The sequence below is a fragment of the Pavona decussata genome, unplaced genomic scaffold (assembly GCF_977016875.1).
Source record: "Pavona decussata unplaced genomic scaffold, jaPavDecu1.1 SCAFFOLD_100, whole genome shotgun sequence".
In the NCBI taxonomy this organism is placed as follows: Eukaryota; Metazoa; Cnidaria; class Anthozoa; order Scleractinia; family Agariciidae; genus Pavona; species Pavona decussata.
In genome coordinates, this window is record NW_028145515.1 from 3,573,138 (window position 1) to 3,590,630 (window position 17,493).

At 38.3% G+C, this 17,493-nt stretch overlaps 3 protein-coding genes across 7 annotated transcripts in view; 2 read left to right on the top strand and 1 right to left on the bottom strand.

The window, feature by feature from the left end:
- Nucleotides 1–7,061, bottom strand: part of LOC146472385 (ribonuclease kappa-B-like) — an 11,252-nt gene extending 4,191 nt beyond the window's left edge. For 4 of the 5 annotated variants that reach the window (XR_014866629.1, XM_085119801.1, XM_085119803.1 and 1 more), the window contains exons 1-3: nt 6,913–7,061; nt 6,663–6,760; nt 2,849–2,944 (exon numbers count right to left, since the gene is read on the bottom strand). Coding sequence is in view for 4 of the 5 variants with exons in the window: in XM_085119801.1 (XP_084975927.1) it covers nt 2,849–2,944; nt 6,663–6,760; nt 6,913–6,984 (266 nt within the window). In the remaining variant the exon portion in view is untranslated. Of the gene's footprint in view, nt 1–254; nt 1,372–2,848; nt 2,945–6,662; nt 6,761–6,912 lie in introns of those variants that run through there. The other variant, XM_085119805.1, reaches the window with a different exon arrangement.
- A 157-nt stretch (nt 7,062–7,218) lies between these two features.
- LOC146472386 (serine hydrolase-like protein 2) lies at nt 7,219–9,493 on the top strand. Its single transcript, XM_085119790.1, has 3 exons — nt 7,219–7,354; nt 7,472–7,666; nt 8,616–9,493. The coding sequence occupies exons 1-3, from the start codon at nt 7,272–7,274 to the stop codon at nt 9,409–9,411; spliced, it is 1,074 nt and encodes a 357-aa protein (XP_084975916.1). The 5' UTR covers nt 7,219–7,271; the 3' UTR covers nt 9,412–9,493.
- Nucleotides 9,494–12,301: 2,808 nt separating this feature from the next.
- Nucleotides 12,302–15,505, top strand: LOC146472387 (uncharacterized). Its single transcript, XM_085119522.1, has 5 exons — nt 12,302–12,444; nt 12,824–12,859; nt 13,904–13,969; nt 14,563–14,847; nt 15,228–15,505. The coding sequence occupies exons 1-5, from the start codon at nt 12,336–12,338 to the stop codon at nt 15,503–15,505; spliced, it is 774 nt and encodes a 257-aa protein (XP_084975648.1). The 5' UTR covers nt 12,302–12,335.
- The last annotated feature ends 1,988 nt before the right edge of the window (nt 15,506–17,493 follow it).

The following is a 17,493-nucleotide window of genomic DNA, read 5'->3' on the forward strand; positions in this document are numbered from 1 at the left end:
GTACATGTAATTAAGATATTTAAAAACATTTCTCAAAGGTGATAATGGATTTTCCCACACGAGGAGAACTTTTTGAAGAGTTTTCTTTCTTTCTTTTCTTTTTTCTTTTTTTTTTTTGGTCCTTTCTATTCATGTAGACAGGCCATGGCAAAGAGGAATTACACTGCAATCAAGGCAATCTTTACTAACAAATTTATTTATTTTCAAGAAGAAAAATGCAAAGAAGCATTAAAATAGACATGAAAAGATCACACTTGATTATTTTTCAAGATTTAATACACCATTTTCCGTAAATCCTAGATACAGAATAAATAAGTTTAAAGCCCTAGCCATTTAGGAATAACCTATTCTGGTAATGTGTCTTTGCCATTAAAGGCAAATAATAAAATAATATATATTAAAACTTTGAAAATTATAAAAATAACATTTTATAATAAGAAAATCAATGAAATATTACACACTTGGAAAAATAACTTGGGAAATGCTGAACAAAATCAAAGTCTGCTAACCCATATTATGAAATGACCTATTTTAGTACCTTTTCAGAAACTATGCTATTACAAAGAAAATCTACAAAAAATATGTATATCAGTGTAAAGTAACAAATATACCTTACAAATCAATAGCAAGCACAGACAGGGATTTACTGTAGCTTTTAACGACGGTAAATTACTAATGAAAATCGTCATCAGAGCTCTTTGTTGAATACCTTGAAATTTGATTGACAGCCACATTTACAACTAGAAAAGCCTTCAGTTAACTTCATGACATTATTCATTTTTTTCTAAAGATATTTGACACTGATCATGTTAAAGGATAAGGGGGTCAACTAGTTTCTAAAGAAGCTGTGGTGCTGCACTGGTGAGGAGTAGAAACAGATGTTCGGTTTTATCAACAGAGTTGGTAACTTAAAAGTAATTTGACCACGATAAAGAGATTTGAGTGCTGCTGTTTCAAGAGTTAGCCCTTTGTCATAGCGAATCCATGCTCTGATGAAGGGGCTAACACTCGAAACATCATCGCTCGAATCTCTTTACGGTGGCCAAATTACCAAATCAGTTCTGTTGATCATTCTTGTCAGATTAGTGTGTAAAATACATGCACTATGCAGTCAAACTGAATACAGTTAAAGTAAAATTCAAACATTAACTAGAACAAAACATCATTAGAACTTATTGCCTTCATTTTATAATATTATTTATGAAGAATTAATTTCCTTATGAAGGAAGAACAACTAAACTAGTTTTTGTAATTTGATTTATAGTGGCCCACTAGAGAACACAAAATTTGTACTTAGACTGAATTTAGACATTGCAGTTATTAATTCTACAATTAACTGAGCTTTGGGATAGTCTTGTTCAAGTATGCATCCTAAAGAAGTACAAAAGAAAGCTCAATCACAAAACAGAAACCACCAATGTACACACAACTGAGTTAGTCAGGACCTTACAAGAATTACACAGTGCACTATTAGGTTATCTTGAATCAGGAGAAGAGTTAGTTTCTCTTTGGCCAGGTTTCCAACAAATCATGTTCCATTTCTACCTATTTTCATTGTGTGTAACTTTCCAGTCTCACCTGTTATGTCTGTCTAGCTCACTCACACAGTTCACAATTAAAAACTACTTTGTTCATCAACAAATATTGTGAATGATGACTTGGTGTGTCATGCCCTATTTAATGCTCAAATGTGCCATTTTCCAAATTGAGTCTCATTGAATGGTTAAAGAAAACAACATACAAGAGTCTGTACCAGACTCAGAAACCCCAAAACATTTGTTAGACATGTATTTTTTATTAGATTATACAGTGAATGAAAATTTTAATTGTGTCATAAGTTTCACATTTACATTGCACTTATCAGTACAGATCAAAAAAGGTGTTGTCATAAGTACAATGTATGTAAGCTGTCCACTCTTCAAGTGACAAGTTCAAACTAAAACAGTTGCTTCTCCTTTACCTTAAGGACTACCATTCATTTCTTTTTGTGATAGCTATTGTTGCCAAAACAAGAAACTAAAACCCCATACAATAGTACACCTAAATGCACAGTGTCATGAACATGAACACTGTAGCTAATGTCATCAGCTATCTACATACCTGCCAACCTTACAAAGTCAGAAATGGGGATTACAGCTGTACTCCCCCCCCCCCCCTCCCTCCTCCTCTACACAAGTGAAAGAAAAAATCATTTTGTCCCGCACTGCTGGTGAACCACAACTTCTCTAACAACAAGTTACAAGCTTCAAACCTTTTTACTGATGTCATGCAAATTGCAGTTTCACATGTTCTCCATAAAACAAAAAATCATCTTCACTGATCAATTATTTATCGTATCAGATTTAATGAAATTACAAAGATTTCTAAAAGTCCTTTGCAAACTTGGGGATACACAACAACCAAAGTTCCTCAAGGATTTAATTATTTTAAATTATTTTCGCACTGAAAATCCAGACATTCCAATTTATTGATGTTTGGAAGAACAAAAATGGGACAATTCCGTTTATGTCAAGAGGGTTGGCAGGTATGCATCTAGGTGATAAGGAAGAGATATCAGTAGACAATGCTAACAGAAATTGCCTGGTACATGTACAGTACAGATGTTAGAATACTTGGGAAATTAAACAGTTGAAAGTTCATCAAATAGACCGTATGCAAAAATGAGTGACATTTTAATATTCTTTTGTTTGCATTCAAATTAACCTCACTAACCTCATTCTTGAGTTCAAAATTCAAAAGAATATTTCACCATGAATGAGGCTAGTGAGGCTAATTTGAAAGCAGACAAAAGGATATCAAAATATCAGCCATTTTTGCATAGGGACTACAACAGCATAGATTCACTTACAGTTTCTGTGTGTCTCCCATCCGACTGTTCACCCACTTCTGGTGTGCTGAGAGAAGGAACGTAACACCATAAATTCCTGCTGCTATATAACAGTTCCTGGAAGGACAAAAATTAAAACAAATTAAGCATTTTCCATCACACTCAAGACAAGTTTTACTGGTCAATTTTTAGTTTATTCCAATCTGGCCTTACATATACTTATGGGTTGCAGTAAGCAGTACAGAAGAACCCCGCTAACTCCAAACAGATTAACTCAAAGTCCCTGCTAACTCAAACAAAATCCAATTTCCCTGGACTTTACCCCATCTTTTCAGTCATTTGCTATCAGCTATAAACTCAAAACTCAGTTGTAACTCAAACTCCCCAATAACTCGAATCTACAGTACCGCCTAGAACTATAGACCCATTTGCCGCGTCGTTGCCGCAGGACCTACTCGCGGGTTTCCTTCGGTATTCCCGCAGTAGGACGTTTTTTTCCCTCGGTTCGGTTGCGGTATGGCTCCAAAGTTGCTGCGGGTAAAACCTCGGTAAAGAAAAGACGCGGTAGAGTTTGAATACGCTTTTGTCTCCTTTTCTTTGTGTTTTGGTTCGTCAGCTTCTAATGGCAAAATCGCACCAAAGAACATTAACTAGGGATGACGATCATGTGCGATACACATATGATTCTCGGCCCTTGAAGGCTTGAACCATTTGAAGAAAATGAGAATCCGTTTTCGAGTATCCGACCACATTTGAAAAATCATTTGAGGAAGATTCTGATTTACGGTAATATCTCAAAACTCGGCATACCCAAAATATTTGAAGACTTCTTGTGGACAATGCGCAATATTCACTATCGAAGCTTCGAAGCATGCAGATTTGCTCAAGAAAAAACAAGCAAACTTGAATTTTCGACACAGTCTGTGGAGTTCCGTTTGCCGGACCTTTTAAAATCATTTTTAAATGGAAAACAAATAATATTTCGGCATGTTTTGTGTCGCTCAGCGCCCGAATAATTGCAATTCCAAGTCACATTGTCGGTCATTGTCACTCGGACTCCTGACCTGACAAGCTGTTTGATGCAACACGGCAGTGTTCCAGAATGTTAGTCCGCTGTTTACTTTGTATTTTTTGCCAAGTTGTTTCAATTTTAAGTTAGGAGAAGCAAAAGAAAAAAAAACTGACCCACGAAATTTACGGATTATAAAAGATATGTTCGCGCGTGACGATGTTACTGTAACCTGAAACCCTTGTGTCGACTTCGCAAATTTTGTCGCTTGTGTCTACAGTCTATTTTAAACCTCTTCCTTTTAAAATGAACTTGGCACTGCAACAAGAATAATATTCCCTCTCAATATCCGATTTTTTTGAACACAAGCTTGCTCTAAAATTCAGGAGATATTTTTAGCAGCTGTTTGGTCGGACACGTACAAAAAAAGCTGACGAATCAGAAGCAGCGGTTCCCACGAGTGCAAAACAAACGTCAAACTTAACTTGCTCCTATGCAAATTACGGTTAATTTTCAAGACGTTTGCCCCGTCGCTTGTATCGAAATGAACAAATTAAGAAAACTAAATTTTAAAAAAGGGATTTTTTATGTCAATTCAGCGAACTCTCCTTCATAAACTTACGCATTTTGAAAAGCAGGTAAATCAACGTACACGTATTTCACTGCGTATTAATTTTAACATACCCTCGGAGATACATGTAACAAGCTTCTTTTAAGTGTTGGATTGTTAGTTACTTTTATTATCTCTGAAAAGACGGAATACAAACATTTGCTGAGGCAAAGATTCAGGATTTCAATATTTGAATTATTACGCGAACTACCCAACGCCATTTTGACTTCAAATTACTCCTTCGATAAAGCACCGATTCTTCGCACCTCCAAAACTTGCAGTATAAATGTCTTCACTCACGCTAACGCTTATTTTAGAAATGCAACCAGTCCCCATTGTTCTTTCCCGCGGCACGCCTCATCTTTTCGCCTGCGGCAAATTTACCGCGGCACACTGTACCTCGTCTTCACCGCGGAACGACCGTGTTTTCACCTAGGTGGACGCGCGGCCACTACCCGCGGTAAAGACGAGGTATGCCCTAGTCCCGATGGGTCAATAGTTCCAGGCGGTACTGTACTTTTAATTAAAACATTGTCCAATAAAGCTCAGAATGTCAGAACATAGCTGACCAACATGTTGAAATCTTTAATCTTTACTGATGGCATGAGTTATGTGGAAATGACAATCTCAGCCTTGTTTTGTCCTTAATTGTTGTAAATAATGTCTAAATTCTTAAATTCAAGTTTGAAAAAGTTGAAATAACATTTAAGTGTGCTAAAACCGCCTACCTATTTTTTCTTTTAAATTTTCCATGTGCTGCCATTTGGATTTTATGACTTCATACAGTTGCCGCTATTATCAGTAAGCAGAAGACCTTTCGTATTGGGCAACGTAATGGCATCATGAAACCACAGGGAGTCCACAAAAGTTGTGAAAAAGAAATAAATTAATAAAATTATTGACTTACGTTGTTCGTTTCTTGCGGTTTTCTATAGTGCTCATTTGCATAAAATTTACGCGACAGCACTAATGTCGTGTACTGAGTTGTGCGCGAGCGGATCTAAGCTCTGCTGACTTTACTATATATATATCTTTACTATACTATATATATATCGCGAAACAATTTGAACACACTCAGCAAAATAGCTTTGAACGTTCGACTTGTTCGCCGCTTTGCAACCAAATTCGTATCAAATGAAAGCTGGATAAATTTGGGAACACACTTACCTGTCAGAATCCCAAGAAGAAACAATTTTGAGCCAGCATTTTAGCTCCGTTTTCGTAGTTTTGCTCGGTGTATTTTTTCGCAACAGCTGCGGCCAGTTACCTTGGCGCAGACGTCACAGATTTACGCGCCATCACGAGCGAAATGTCGCCTCTCCCTAGCTCGCAAAGATATTTTTGCGCGACAGCTATGGACAGTCATCGCTTCCTGTTTAGTCACAAATTGCGCGAGACCGGAAAAAATTTTCGACCGACTTGTCGCGCAAACCTAAATTTTGTAAATAAAACCAAAGTAGAATGTCAGTTCGCGCAATTTGTGACTAAACAGGGAGCAATGACTGTCCATAGCTGTCGCGCAAAAACATCTTTGCGAGGTAGGGAGAGGCGACAATGGCGCGTAAATCTGTGACGTCTGCGCCAAGGTAACTGGCCGCAGCTGTTGCGAAAAAATACACCGAGCAAAACTGCGAAAACGGAGCTAAAATGCTGGCTCAAAATTGTTTCTTCTTGGGATTCTGACAGGTAAGTGTGTTCCCAAATTTATCCAGCTTTCATTTGATACGAATTTGGTTGCAAAGCGGCGAACGAGTCGAACGTTCAAAGCTATTTTGCTGAGTGTGTTCAAATTGTTTCGCGAAAAAGTTGCCTCCCTTGTCAATATATATAGTAAAGTCAGCAGAGCTTAGATCCGCTCACGCACAACTCAGTACACGACATTAGTACTGTCGCGTAAATTTTATGCAAATGAGCACTATAGAAAACTGCAAGAAACGAACAACGTAAGTCAATAATTTATTAATTTATTTCTTTTTCACAACTTTTGTGGACTCCCTGTGATGAAACCCAACATGGTGGCACCCAAGAAATTTAAAAGCAAAACTAGGCATTATAATCAAATCCAGTTTGGTCCAACACAGAAATATTGTTTCCTTGCTTTCCAAAAAAATTTGAAATTAGATTGGATTTTCAACAATTTAACGTTAATTTTATATTTCAACAGTGGATGTTTCCTTTAATGATTTTGTTTGATTTAATCAGTTTGAAATACAAACTTTGCAGACGACTTGTAGCCTTTGGATTCTTCCAAACCACTAGGGACGTCTTCTATAAGTGCTACACTGCGTGTACTGAAAAATATGCCTAGCAGAAGCTGTAAAGAGAAAGACCAGCATTGCTTATTCAATTTCGTTTGATAAAAATTCATCAAGAATTGGCAGACACAATTGGCTTGCTTCTTCTCTGATAGCAACACAAATAAATCCATTCATTAATTCATTGATAAACAGGTAAATTCGGACTTACCAGCATTATTATACCCCATATGCTTAAAAGAAAGCAACAATTTGCTAGCTTTGGACCACAAATTCTAATCATCTTCGTCGATCATAAGCTGTTTCAATTCAAAATGGCCGATCGCAAAGACTCTCACGTGATACGGTGGCCTCGCTTTCACAAATACGTACGTGTTCGTACGCGTAAGGACGAAGCTTGGAACGAGTAAATCCACAGGTACCCCAAGCTCTTGCAAGCTCTTTCGCCTTTGAAGTCTACACCATGATGACGTGGTTTTGTAGCGCTTTAGCGCGATTACATTGAGTTTTAGTTCCATTGCTTTTCTCTTCTGAAAGCCGGGATATACGGGAGACAGGAGAGAGAAAGCAATGGAACTAAAACTCACCCGGAATCGCGCTAAATTACTCCAAAAACCACATAGGAGAAAAGAACAACAGACAATGGAGTTCAGGTAGGGATTATTTTTTATCGAATACTCGTTGGTATTTTTAAATTGATTTAAGGAATCGTTCTTACCCTTACAAATCCTCATGATCACGCAAACGTCACGGTCTACTATCCTTCACAGAGCTTGGGGTTCCTGTGGTAAATCATTCGTGGAATGCAAGATGGCGGACGATGAGTCGAATGTCAACAGATCTTTCAAAGAAATCACCTTTAAAGTTCCTTGGGGCGTAATTACAGGTAAAGCATGGGGACCTGATGATGGAAAGCCTTTCCTTGGGCTTCATGGCTGGATAGATAACGCCAATACTTTTGACAGGTACATGTTTAACATCCCGTCCCTTCCTCCCTCCGGCTCCCTGGGCATTAAAACTTTGGAAGATTGGCTTGTTCAAATTCCCTCCCCCCAGGACATATGTTTAGCTTCATTCAATAAATTTTCTTGCGTTGCGGACAGAGATATATTTAGCTCAGGCCTGTAGACCTGTAAATCGCTGCAATGAGCTCAACAATATGCGTTTAAAAACCCTTCGATTTCCACAAACCATAAGCTTTATATAATTATGAAGAACCCCAACACGTTTTCCGCAAGACCAAAAGATAAATCCTGTTCAAATTCCAAATTTCCCACTCCTGAAGGAAACTGTGGTAGAGGTCAGTCTTCTTTTGCAAATTTTAATTTTAATCTGCTGGATTTTAATTTTTGAACAAAAAGAGTTAATTCCTGTCAGATATCATCCCGAATAATAACTAAAAATTATAATAGGAAGAGACTATTAAAATATTATGGTTAAAAGACACCTGATAAAAAAGGTGCACTTAAAAATCCTTATAATTAAAGGGTTAGATATACATAGGCAAGTGAAAATAAACGATAAAACCAAACAACGTCTCGGAGTCGTCATCAGTGACGCCATTGACTTTATTTCTATTATTTCAAACTTGATAATAACGTCATGACAACTCCGAAACATTGTTCGGTTTTATCGTTTATTTTCACTTGCCTATGCACTTAAAAAATGCTTAGAATAATTTCCTAGTTCTCTTATCCAGTGACAGTTCCTTTATTAACCAGTTACGTAGATTTATCTGGTTCTATGGCACATGTGGCATGTGACTGTGACATTTGTAATTTTTTCATCTGTTGTTAGGTATTTGTCTTTTCAAAGACTATTTCCGTCTTTATTATTATTATTATTATTATTATTATTATTATTATTATTATTATTATTATTATTATTTTTATTATTGTTGTTTATTGCTTGCAGGCTGGCACCTTTTTTGCCAGAAGACATTCATTTTGTTGCACTAGATTTTCCAGGACATGGCAAATCTTCCCACAGATGGCCAGGAATGCCATATATTTACTTTGAGTACATTGCAGATGTAAAAAAAGTTGTCTCTCAGCTTGGATGGGAAAGGTTTTCAATCATTGGTCACTCTATGGGCGCAGGCGTCGGAATGATCTACGCTGGGACATTTCCTTTTGAAGTAGAGAATTTGGTATTAATTGATTTTGGTATACCCCCAGAGATGCTTTTTGGATCAATTAAACCAGCTGACGTGTTGGCCCAGTATGCAACTACTATGTCGACTAAAAAAGTTACAACTCAACAACACATCCATAAAACTTTAGAATCAGCAGCTGCGAGGCGACAAGATCCCTCTACATTCTTTAAAGTACGTAAAGAAGATGCAATACTGTTGACAAAGAGAGGAACTAGGAAGACTGATGATGGTTTTGTTCTCTCACATGACCCTATACTTAGGTTTCATGCTGTTCCTTTTAATGTACCTGATAGGACACTGATTTCACTTCTTTCCAAGATGCAGTGTGCAGTATTGGTATTAGAAGGTACTGAAAGACAGGTGATAAAGAAAATTAAAGGAGTTCGCAGGGATTCCCTTAATACTATTTCTCAACTTGTGCCTTCTAAACTATGCAGGACAGTCAAAGGTGGCCATTATTTTCATCTTGAAAACCCTGAGCAAGTTTCCCAAGAAATCAAGGAATTCTTAGCTCTACGCAGAACACAGGAGTGTTCTTCAAAAAGCAAATTGTAGAAGGTGTGCCAATCGGGTTGATACAATCTTGGGTAGAGGGAGGGGGGTTACCTTTGGGTCAAGCAAATGGTAATAATACTAATAATAATTATTAGTATTATATTATTATTATTATAATTCTTATAATAAATAATAAAAAAAAGAGTGGTAGTAGTGATCTGTGAAAGTGTACACTGTAAGTGCTGGAAAATGATGGAAACCTGTGCCAGCTACCTTAAAACAGTGTGGCACTTGAAAATTTCCCTCTGAATAGAGCTCACAATCGCAGCAGGATGTGTACACCAGTAGAGTTTATTTGCCTCATACCTGGGATGGTTACGTAAATCAAGATTGGGTTGGAGACGGAGTGTGTTGCCAAACCCCATTAAACTAGTCCTTTAACCCAAATTTATATTCACATACCTTGTTTATCAGGGTTTTTGTTTGAGGTCAAAGGCTGGACAAAACGCCCGCTTGCTTGCTATATGATGTGCGGTACTTTGATGTGACATAGACAATTCAGCCTTTGGTTCTGATGAGGACCTTGATGAATAGACTGCTTTAAACGCAAAGTTCCAGGACACCAGACTTATATGTACAGTATTCGTTATCTAAAAAACCCTATCTAGTCTGAGCTTCTTTTGTCTTCTGGGGTGGGGTAGTCTCCCTTGCAGCGGGAGACTAGGGGTGGGGAGGAGGCAGGAATTACACCTTATCTCTTAAGGCAGGGCTCTACCTGAATTTGAGTAAAATTTGAAGAGGTTTTAAGAATGGATGGAAGAAAGAAAATGATTTTTGGAACACTAACAGAGAGTTGCTAGTTGATACCCACGCAAGAGCACCCCTGGTTGCTAGTGGACTAACTTGGTATCCATCTATTGATTATTAACTAAAAATTCTAATTTTAAAACTTCCCTAAATCTTAAACATTTCTTATTTCTTTTAATTTTACCAATCCTTCAAGAAAAATTATTTCCTTCCAAATATACCTAAAAATCACCCAAAAATTCATAAAACACCCCAAATCATTGACTTGTGTAATGAATGGAGGGTTTTTGTATTGCTTGAAATGCGAACAAGATATTTCCATTTGACCGATTTTAAGTGGCGTGAAAACGGCTTTCAGGTGAACCCCCACCTTAAAAATACATGGTTCGGTTCAGTCCCGGAATTTTGGCATCTAAAGGCCAGGAAGCCAGATTCTTCCAGAAGATTTTTGGTTTCACTTAGACTTCTTAAAATAAAGGAGCGAGATGAAAAACCTCGGTAAACTTTTAATTGGGGATTAGCATTAATCCAACCCCTCTCCCAGGGCTTTTTCTTGTAAATTGGGAGGGAAAAGCCCGCTTGGGGACCTCACCACCACCTCACCTCTCCTTAGGAAGGCCAGGCGACCGGAGCCTCGTTGCGAACAACTGCACAGCAGAAACCGACGGGGAGTCTGGGACCCGGAGTTCAATTTGTGCAAAATGGCGGATAGTGAAGTCCTGGGAGTGAAGTGAGGAGATCTTTTAAAGAAATCTCGTTCAGTGTTCCTTGGGGAGTTATTGCCGCTAAAGCATGGGGACCTGATGATGGAAAGCCTTTCCTTGGGCTTCATAACGCCAATACGGAAACCCAAGTATCTCGAGATGCGCAGAACCTGTTCATCAGAATTTTAACTCTGCCGGTCAGAAACGAGTAACTTGGAAATCTGAAACTAGATTTTTGTTTTTATCCTAATTTAGATCAAGTGCCGTGATGGTTAGAACTATAGAAAAAAATTAAATACTTATTCTCGCTTCGACAATTTCTCATTCCGAAATCGGGAAATGGAAGAATTAGTTACTGATTTTTAGAACTGGGAATTATACGAAAGGGAAGTTCTGATTCACCAAAACCGCTGCCTAAAAAGACAAATGATGCATACATACTGGAATTTGTGAATTTTTTACTTCAGATTGAAGCTAACCCGGCATAAATGCGTATTTTGTCTTTTTTATCCAGCGGTCTTGGTGAATTTGAAACTGGACTATTGTAATTCTTGCGTTTTCTGCAGCGTTGTTGCAGATTATTCTGAGCAATTCAGTTTTGCCCTATGCTGTCCCTTTACATTCGTAATGTCGATTGTTTTCTGTTTCTATCAATTTAGTTTGTTTAGTATTGTGATGAGCTATACTCAAACGACAAAGCAGAGGCGGATAGGTTGACAGAGGAAATAAGGCAGTATTTCATAGATGTAGTGGCACCATTCGCAATACAGCACCAAAACATACAAACAGAAAAGGGACAGCTTCCCGAAATGTCAACCGTAGACGGAGAGAGGACATTTCACAAATTTTCTTTCAGGACTTGCTTTCCTTTGTAAGGGAAAAAGACGTAGATGAGGTAGGATAAGTAACATTACTTTTAAGGACTAGTAAATGAGCCCAACGTTTATCTGTATTTGATAGTTATCACAAACCACGCAACGGCTTGTTCGATTATAGTGCAAGTGATTGTTGGCTTATTTACTGTCGTCTAACTTTCCATATTTGGTAACCAAAATGTTGAAATTTGCGTGATTGTTGGGAGATTCCAATAGAAAGCATTAGGTATCGCTTCTATGGATATGATTGGGTTCAATAAAAAGCTCTTTGCAATGTTATTCTATGTCAACAGGAGATGCACAGTCTTTCTTTTGTTTATCTTAAAAAAAAATGAGTTCGACAGAAAGGCCTAAAGGTCCTAAGAGCATGCCATCTGAGAGGGACAGCTTTAGTTCTCTGGTTAAAAAAGGTTTGTAGTTGGTTGACATAAACTGATTCCTTTCTTACACATTACTCTCCTTGTCAACAGGTCAAACGGGTTGTTGGTGTCGGACAGACAGATTGGGTGCCGTGCACCGTAATACAACCAAAATTTTACGAAAACGTAAAACATGAGAAGTATCACTGCGCAGGACTACATAGCGTTTTAAAAAACAAATGGGCAAAAGCCAACCCAAAAAAATTCAGGAAATGAAACAAAGTGTCCGTGTGACATACGTTCACCAGGATGCCCTCTCTCCAGAATGGTTGAGGGAGGTACTAACGGGTAAGCTAAGCTTTAAACTCCTAAAAAATTAAAGTTTTAGTTTTGGATAACATTACCTACAAAACATAGTCAAAATGGGTCAAAGCATTCTTGCCGCGTAGAGTAAACTTATTAAAAGCAAAGAATGGTGTATGTCAAACGATAAAAAGTCAAACGATATTGGTTTCCTGGTGACCAGAATAAGTGACATTCTGAGATTCATAATGAACGATGAGATGTCTCGCATATTAGTATGTGAAACGCAGGGAAACATGCGAACAGACGCAAAAATAGGAAACAAAACACACGTGTCGGCTCAGCTACCTCACGGTTCTCACTGCGCCTCAGGTTGCTACGTACTTATTGGTTGAAATAATGTTTATTTTTCTCTTTTCTTCAGCCATTGAGGACAATGAAGAGAAAGAGACGGAGGGAGGTAAATGATTAAACTTTTAATCGCTCCGTTCAATTCTATGTAGTTTAAGGCTACTAGTTGGTGTAATCTTTCAATTAGTATATAACACACAAGTGAATAGTGCCTTTTGCGCGCGCTGATTGGCTAGCTAGCCAGATCCTATTCACCTCCGAGAAGCTGAAGAGAAACAAAATGGGTCACCACCGTCACTGAAGACGAAATTATTGAGATAAACGAGGCAGCTGTTACAAAACATACAAAAATGGCAACAAAAATTAGTTTGACGACTTTCTACAAAAAGAGCTCGCTTTTGCCCGGGCCTACCGCGGGGCGCTAGTTATTCAGTACTCAATCAATTGTTCACTGAAATGAATAATGTCCCGGCCACACCCATATGCAGTCAACTCTCTCGTAAGCGACCACCCTTGGGGCACGACCAGGTGGTCACTTATGGGAGGTGGTCGCTTACGGGAAAGGTCAACAAAATACGCCTGATGCTAGATTGATTAATTAATTACATAAGAACGTTACCTTATCAGCTAAAAGTAGGCAAATAGAAACTAATTTTTTTTTTTTTTTTTTCACATGCAACAAGTTTCGGGAAAGTTACAGTAGAGTGTACCGTACTTATCAATGTGACTCATGTTAATTAAAATCACCTGAAACTCTGTATAACATTTTGAAACAGTAATTAACTGAGAAACAAAACAGTTGTTTACAAAGTGGTCGCTTACGGGAGGTAAGCCCTAGTTACTGTAGTGGGCGTAGTAGTCTTAGTACCTGCACTAGCGCGCGTAGTAGCCTTGCTAGCCGTGCTAACAGCGGTAGCCGTAGTTAATTAAATCGGCAAATCCCGGCAAGTACCAAGTTCACACAAAATGACAGCAAACACTTGTTTCTTCTAGTCATTATTTGTGATGTGTCTAGCAGAAAAAAAAGTGTAATATGCACTTCTTGCTTCAAAGAAAAACAAGTTCTTACTCAGCTTATGTTGAAGTGATGTTAACTATTTAAAGGCTGTTTCCAAGGTATATATTTTTCTCAAATAACACTTATGTGTTCCAGTGCCAAGAGAACGCAGAGGAGACAACTGCGAAAAGGAAGAAGAAACGAAAGAAAGAGGGAAAATTGGTAAAATTCGGCGCTGTTTGTTAATTAACGCTTTCCATGACAGAGAACCACATTTCCGTGAAAGTTGTTTCATCTAAAGGTTAAATGATATTATTTTTTTTTTCTTCATTATTATCATTTTTGGTGTAGATATCCGACAAAAGTATCATGCACACTTTGCTTTTAAAAAAAGAGAAACTTGTTCTTAGGCATGCCGCCCGTCGCAAATTTGGGTGAAATTCAATTATTTTCGTTACCAAAAAAAAAACCGGCGTTGCTTTTTTGACGCCTAATGCTTGCGACTTCCATTCCCTTGGGTGCTAAGTGACAGACAAATTTATTGTAAGAGTGGCACCGAGTGAGGACTTTTCACTTCTCCTGAGCTCTAGGAGCCAAAGTGGTCTTACGAGAAATGGAAGACCTATTGAGAGAAAATGTTGAGCAGCTCGTGTGCCGAAAATTTTGACAGTTACCTCCCACAAGTGCGACTATACTCATTTTTAATTCATTTTTTCTAGAGATTTTGTGCGACCATGCCTTACTCAGTTTGTCTTTGAATGATATCAAATATTTAACAATCTTTTTTTTTTTAAAGTTACGCTTTTGTGTTGTAGCGCCACAACAATGCGGAGGAGACAGCGGCGAGAGCGAAGGGGGCAGCGGTGACGAGAGTGACGAGAGCAACGTAGAAAGTGGTGAAAAGAGCGAAATACAAGGCGATGAAGAGATCGTAATAGAAAGTGGTGAAGAGAGCGATTCAGAAGGAGAACGCATCAAAGGGAACAAAGGAGAAAGCGAAGAAGAGGGCGAGAATCAAAACAGTGAAGAAGGCAAAGGGGAGGAGAAAAACGGCGATGGCAAAAACCAAAAAATGGAAGGAAGCAGGAAGAGAGGCAAGTGTAAGCATTCTTTTTAAACGAACGCATTCCAGAATAAAGCAAAAAGAAGTTTTTCTGTTTTTGATTATAACACTAGAAATCAGGGCCCGGGTGTTCGATAGCCGATTAACGCTAATCCACGATTAAAAGTTAAAACTAAAAAAAAAAGTCTAAAGGCAAAACTGAAGGACAAAAATCGTTTGGGAGAAGCTTTATTAATTATTACAACTGGGCAGAGTATGTTAATTCATCTGGTGAACTTCCGTTCCCCTCCGCCCCTCTTCCATCGTAACTCAACACACACCCGTGATTATTCTTTATTCTTTTGAAACAATAATTCATTGGCCTCAATAACTGGGCGAAACGTTTCTAACGGCACATTTGTTTTATAATTCTTTCAGGGAAAACAGAAGTTGAGAGGCTCAAGGACAGCCTAAGTCATGAGGGTTTACAGCTCGCTAGACTTGTCTTAGAGAATAATTATTTATCCTCAGAGTTTAGCTCGGACATCTTTCATCAAGAGTATGGTATCGCCATGGGAACCCCATTTGCTGTCACTGTAGCTACTGGCATTCATGTATCTTCACGAGAAAGATATTCTAGTTATTTTATTCTCTATAAAAGATTCATCGATGACATTCTGGCTATTTGGGATGGCCGTAAAGATACCCTTCTATAATTTCTTGACACTCTGGTAGCAAAACAGATCGTGTTAAACTTACTTACTGTATTAGCGATAGTAGCATCTCCTTTCTGTACTTTGTTTCTCTATAGAGATATTTCATCAAATGTGCTGCATTTTTCTACTTTTCAAAAGCCTCTTAACAAATATCTGTATATACCTCTCGAGTCGTTTCACCCTTCTAGCAATGACAAAGCCTTTATTAAGGGGGAATTAATGAGGTACGTTAGAAATAGTTCTTCCTTTGCGTCCTTCGCTGAGACTAGGGAGAAATTTTGGAAACGTCTACGGGTGAGAGGTTATCCCTTCAGATTTTTGCTTCCACTGTTTCGCGCAATACGTTACAGTGATAGGAAGGGATGGCTTAGAAGTAAACCTAACAACTGGGTTAACAAGACTATTGTCTTTGAAACCACCTTTAACTGCAGTCACGCACGTATCAAGCATGTTATCAGCCGGATACTGCCAGATTTGGATTGCACTGTCTGTTACAAGTGTACTGTAACTTTAGCTAATCTATGGAAATAAGCTGTACAAAATTTTTTGGGCCAAAACTGTGGGCCCAAAATTATGTCAAGCACAAAATATGTAACGCCATGCACCCCTTTTCGCCTGTTTCTTACATGTAAATCCGCTAGCGTAGGTGCGGTTTTACGTAATGTAAAATTTATTTTAGTCTTTTATGTAGGTATATATACAGGTCACTTATGTTGTATCGTAAAACTCCCTGACGAAGTGTGCGTTAGTCACACGAAACGCGTAGGAGAAAATAAATCGTTTTACAACTGTAAGAGTTCGCAGACGTGCTGCTCACTAGTTTTATCTAAAAAATTAAATAAAAAATAAAATTTTGAAAAAATTAAATAAAAAATAGGGTAGTCCATTTTGGTAGTCCATTTATCAGTCCATTTCGGTAGTCCATTTCGGTAGTCCATCGGGATAGTCCATGGACTGGGGGTCAGCGAAATGTACCGCGTAAATAACTGTAAAAAACAAGATTCTTCTAAACCATGGTTTAAAAAGTCAGCCGTTGGCGTGAACAAGCTGAATTCGTTAATGAAAAAAAAATGGCAGAAAAAGCCGGGCTGGGGCCCAATGTAAAGAACCATAGCGGTCGCAAAACAATGATCCAAACTTTAACAAACAACGACATCCCAGCGTCGGATATTAGGCCGGGACCTTCAGATCAGAGTACGAGTACGAGATTGAATACGAGTACGACTTTCAAATTTCAAATCAGACACATCCCCAGAACTCTCACTCCTTCCCGTTGTTTGCCAGCAGATAAGAGAACCCTTGAAACAAGATTGGTGTGACAGACGGTTATCTAAACCACGCAAACTAGTTTTGAAAAGTTGTACTCGTACTCAATCTCGTACTCGCAGTCAAATCTGAAGGTTGCTAATATTCAACTGTCGGGACATAAAAATCTTCAAAGTGTGACGAATTATTCTGTAGTTTCTGAAAAACAGCAAGTAAAAATGTCTCGTACTTTAAGTGAACTGATGTCCGGGAATGTGTATAGCTTAGAGAAAACTAATTCATCTCGAGTTGGAGAATGCTCCACTGATCGTTCAGCTAGCTCGGCGCGTCGCTCGGCGGCAGATCATCAACAACAAGCGATGTCGCTTCTCACGGGCGCTGTTATTCATGGAGGTCAATTCAGTATTTCTATTAACAGCCTCAATCAATTCCCGAAGTTGGCAATCCAAGAAGTTGAGGTGAAGTCTTCTCCAAAGAGCGGTACAAAAGGCTAAAAGTACTGGATTCTGACTCTGATTAGAATGCATGCATTACTATAATTAGTTTTACAAAATTACGGTTTTGAACGGCGATATTTAAAGCTGAAAATTTTCATTGTCATTTAAAGTTAAAGAATCGTTTACAGTCAACCCAGGTCACGCGTGAACGGTATTTTCGAAATTTGAACGGAGTTTTGAAATTTACATCTCAGTTTTGAACATCGCCAACGAGATTTCGGAGTT

Excerpts from the sequence above, each read along its gene's own strand:
- LOC146472386 (XM_085119790.1), top strand. The coding sequence starts at position 7,272 with ATGGAACTAAAACTCACCCGGAATCGCGCTAAATTACTCCAAAAACCA. Across the intron at positions 7,355-7,471 it reads CAACAGACAATGGAGTTCAG|AGCTTGGGGTTCCTGTGGTA; the intron begins GTAGGGATTATT and ends TATCCTTCACAG. Across the intron at positions 7,667-8,615 it reads AACGCCAATACTTTTGACAG|GCTGGCACCTTTTTTGCCAG; the intron begins GTACATGTTTAA and ends TATTGCTTGCAG.
- LOC146472387 (XM_085119522.1), top strand. The coding sequence starts at position 12,336 with ATGGGCAAAAGCCAACCCAAAAAAATTCAGGAAATGAAACAAAGTGTC. Across the intron at positions 12,445-12,823 it reads GTTGAGGGAGGTACTAACGG|CCATTGAGGACAATGAAGAG; the intron begins GTAAGCTAAGCT and ends TCTTTTCTTCAG. Across the intron at positions 13,970-14,562 it reads GAAAGAAAGAGGGAAAATTG|CGCCACAACAATGCGGAGGA; the intron begins GTAAAATTCGGC and ends TTTGTGTTGTAG.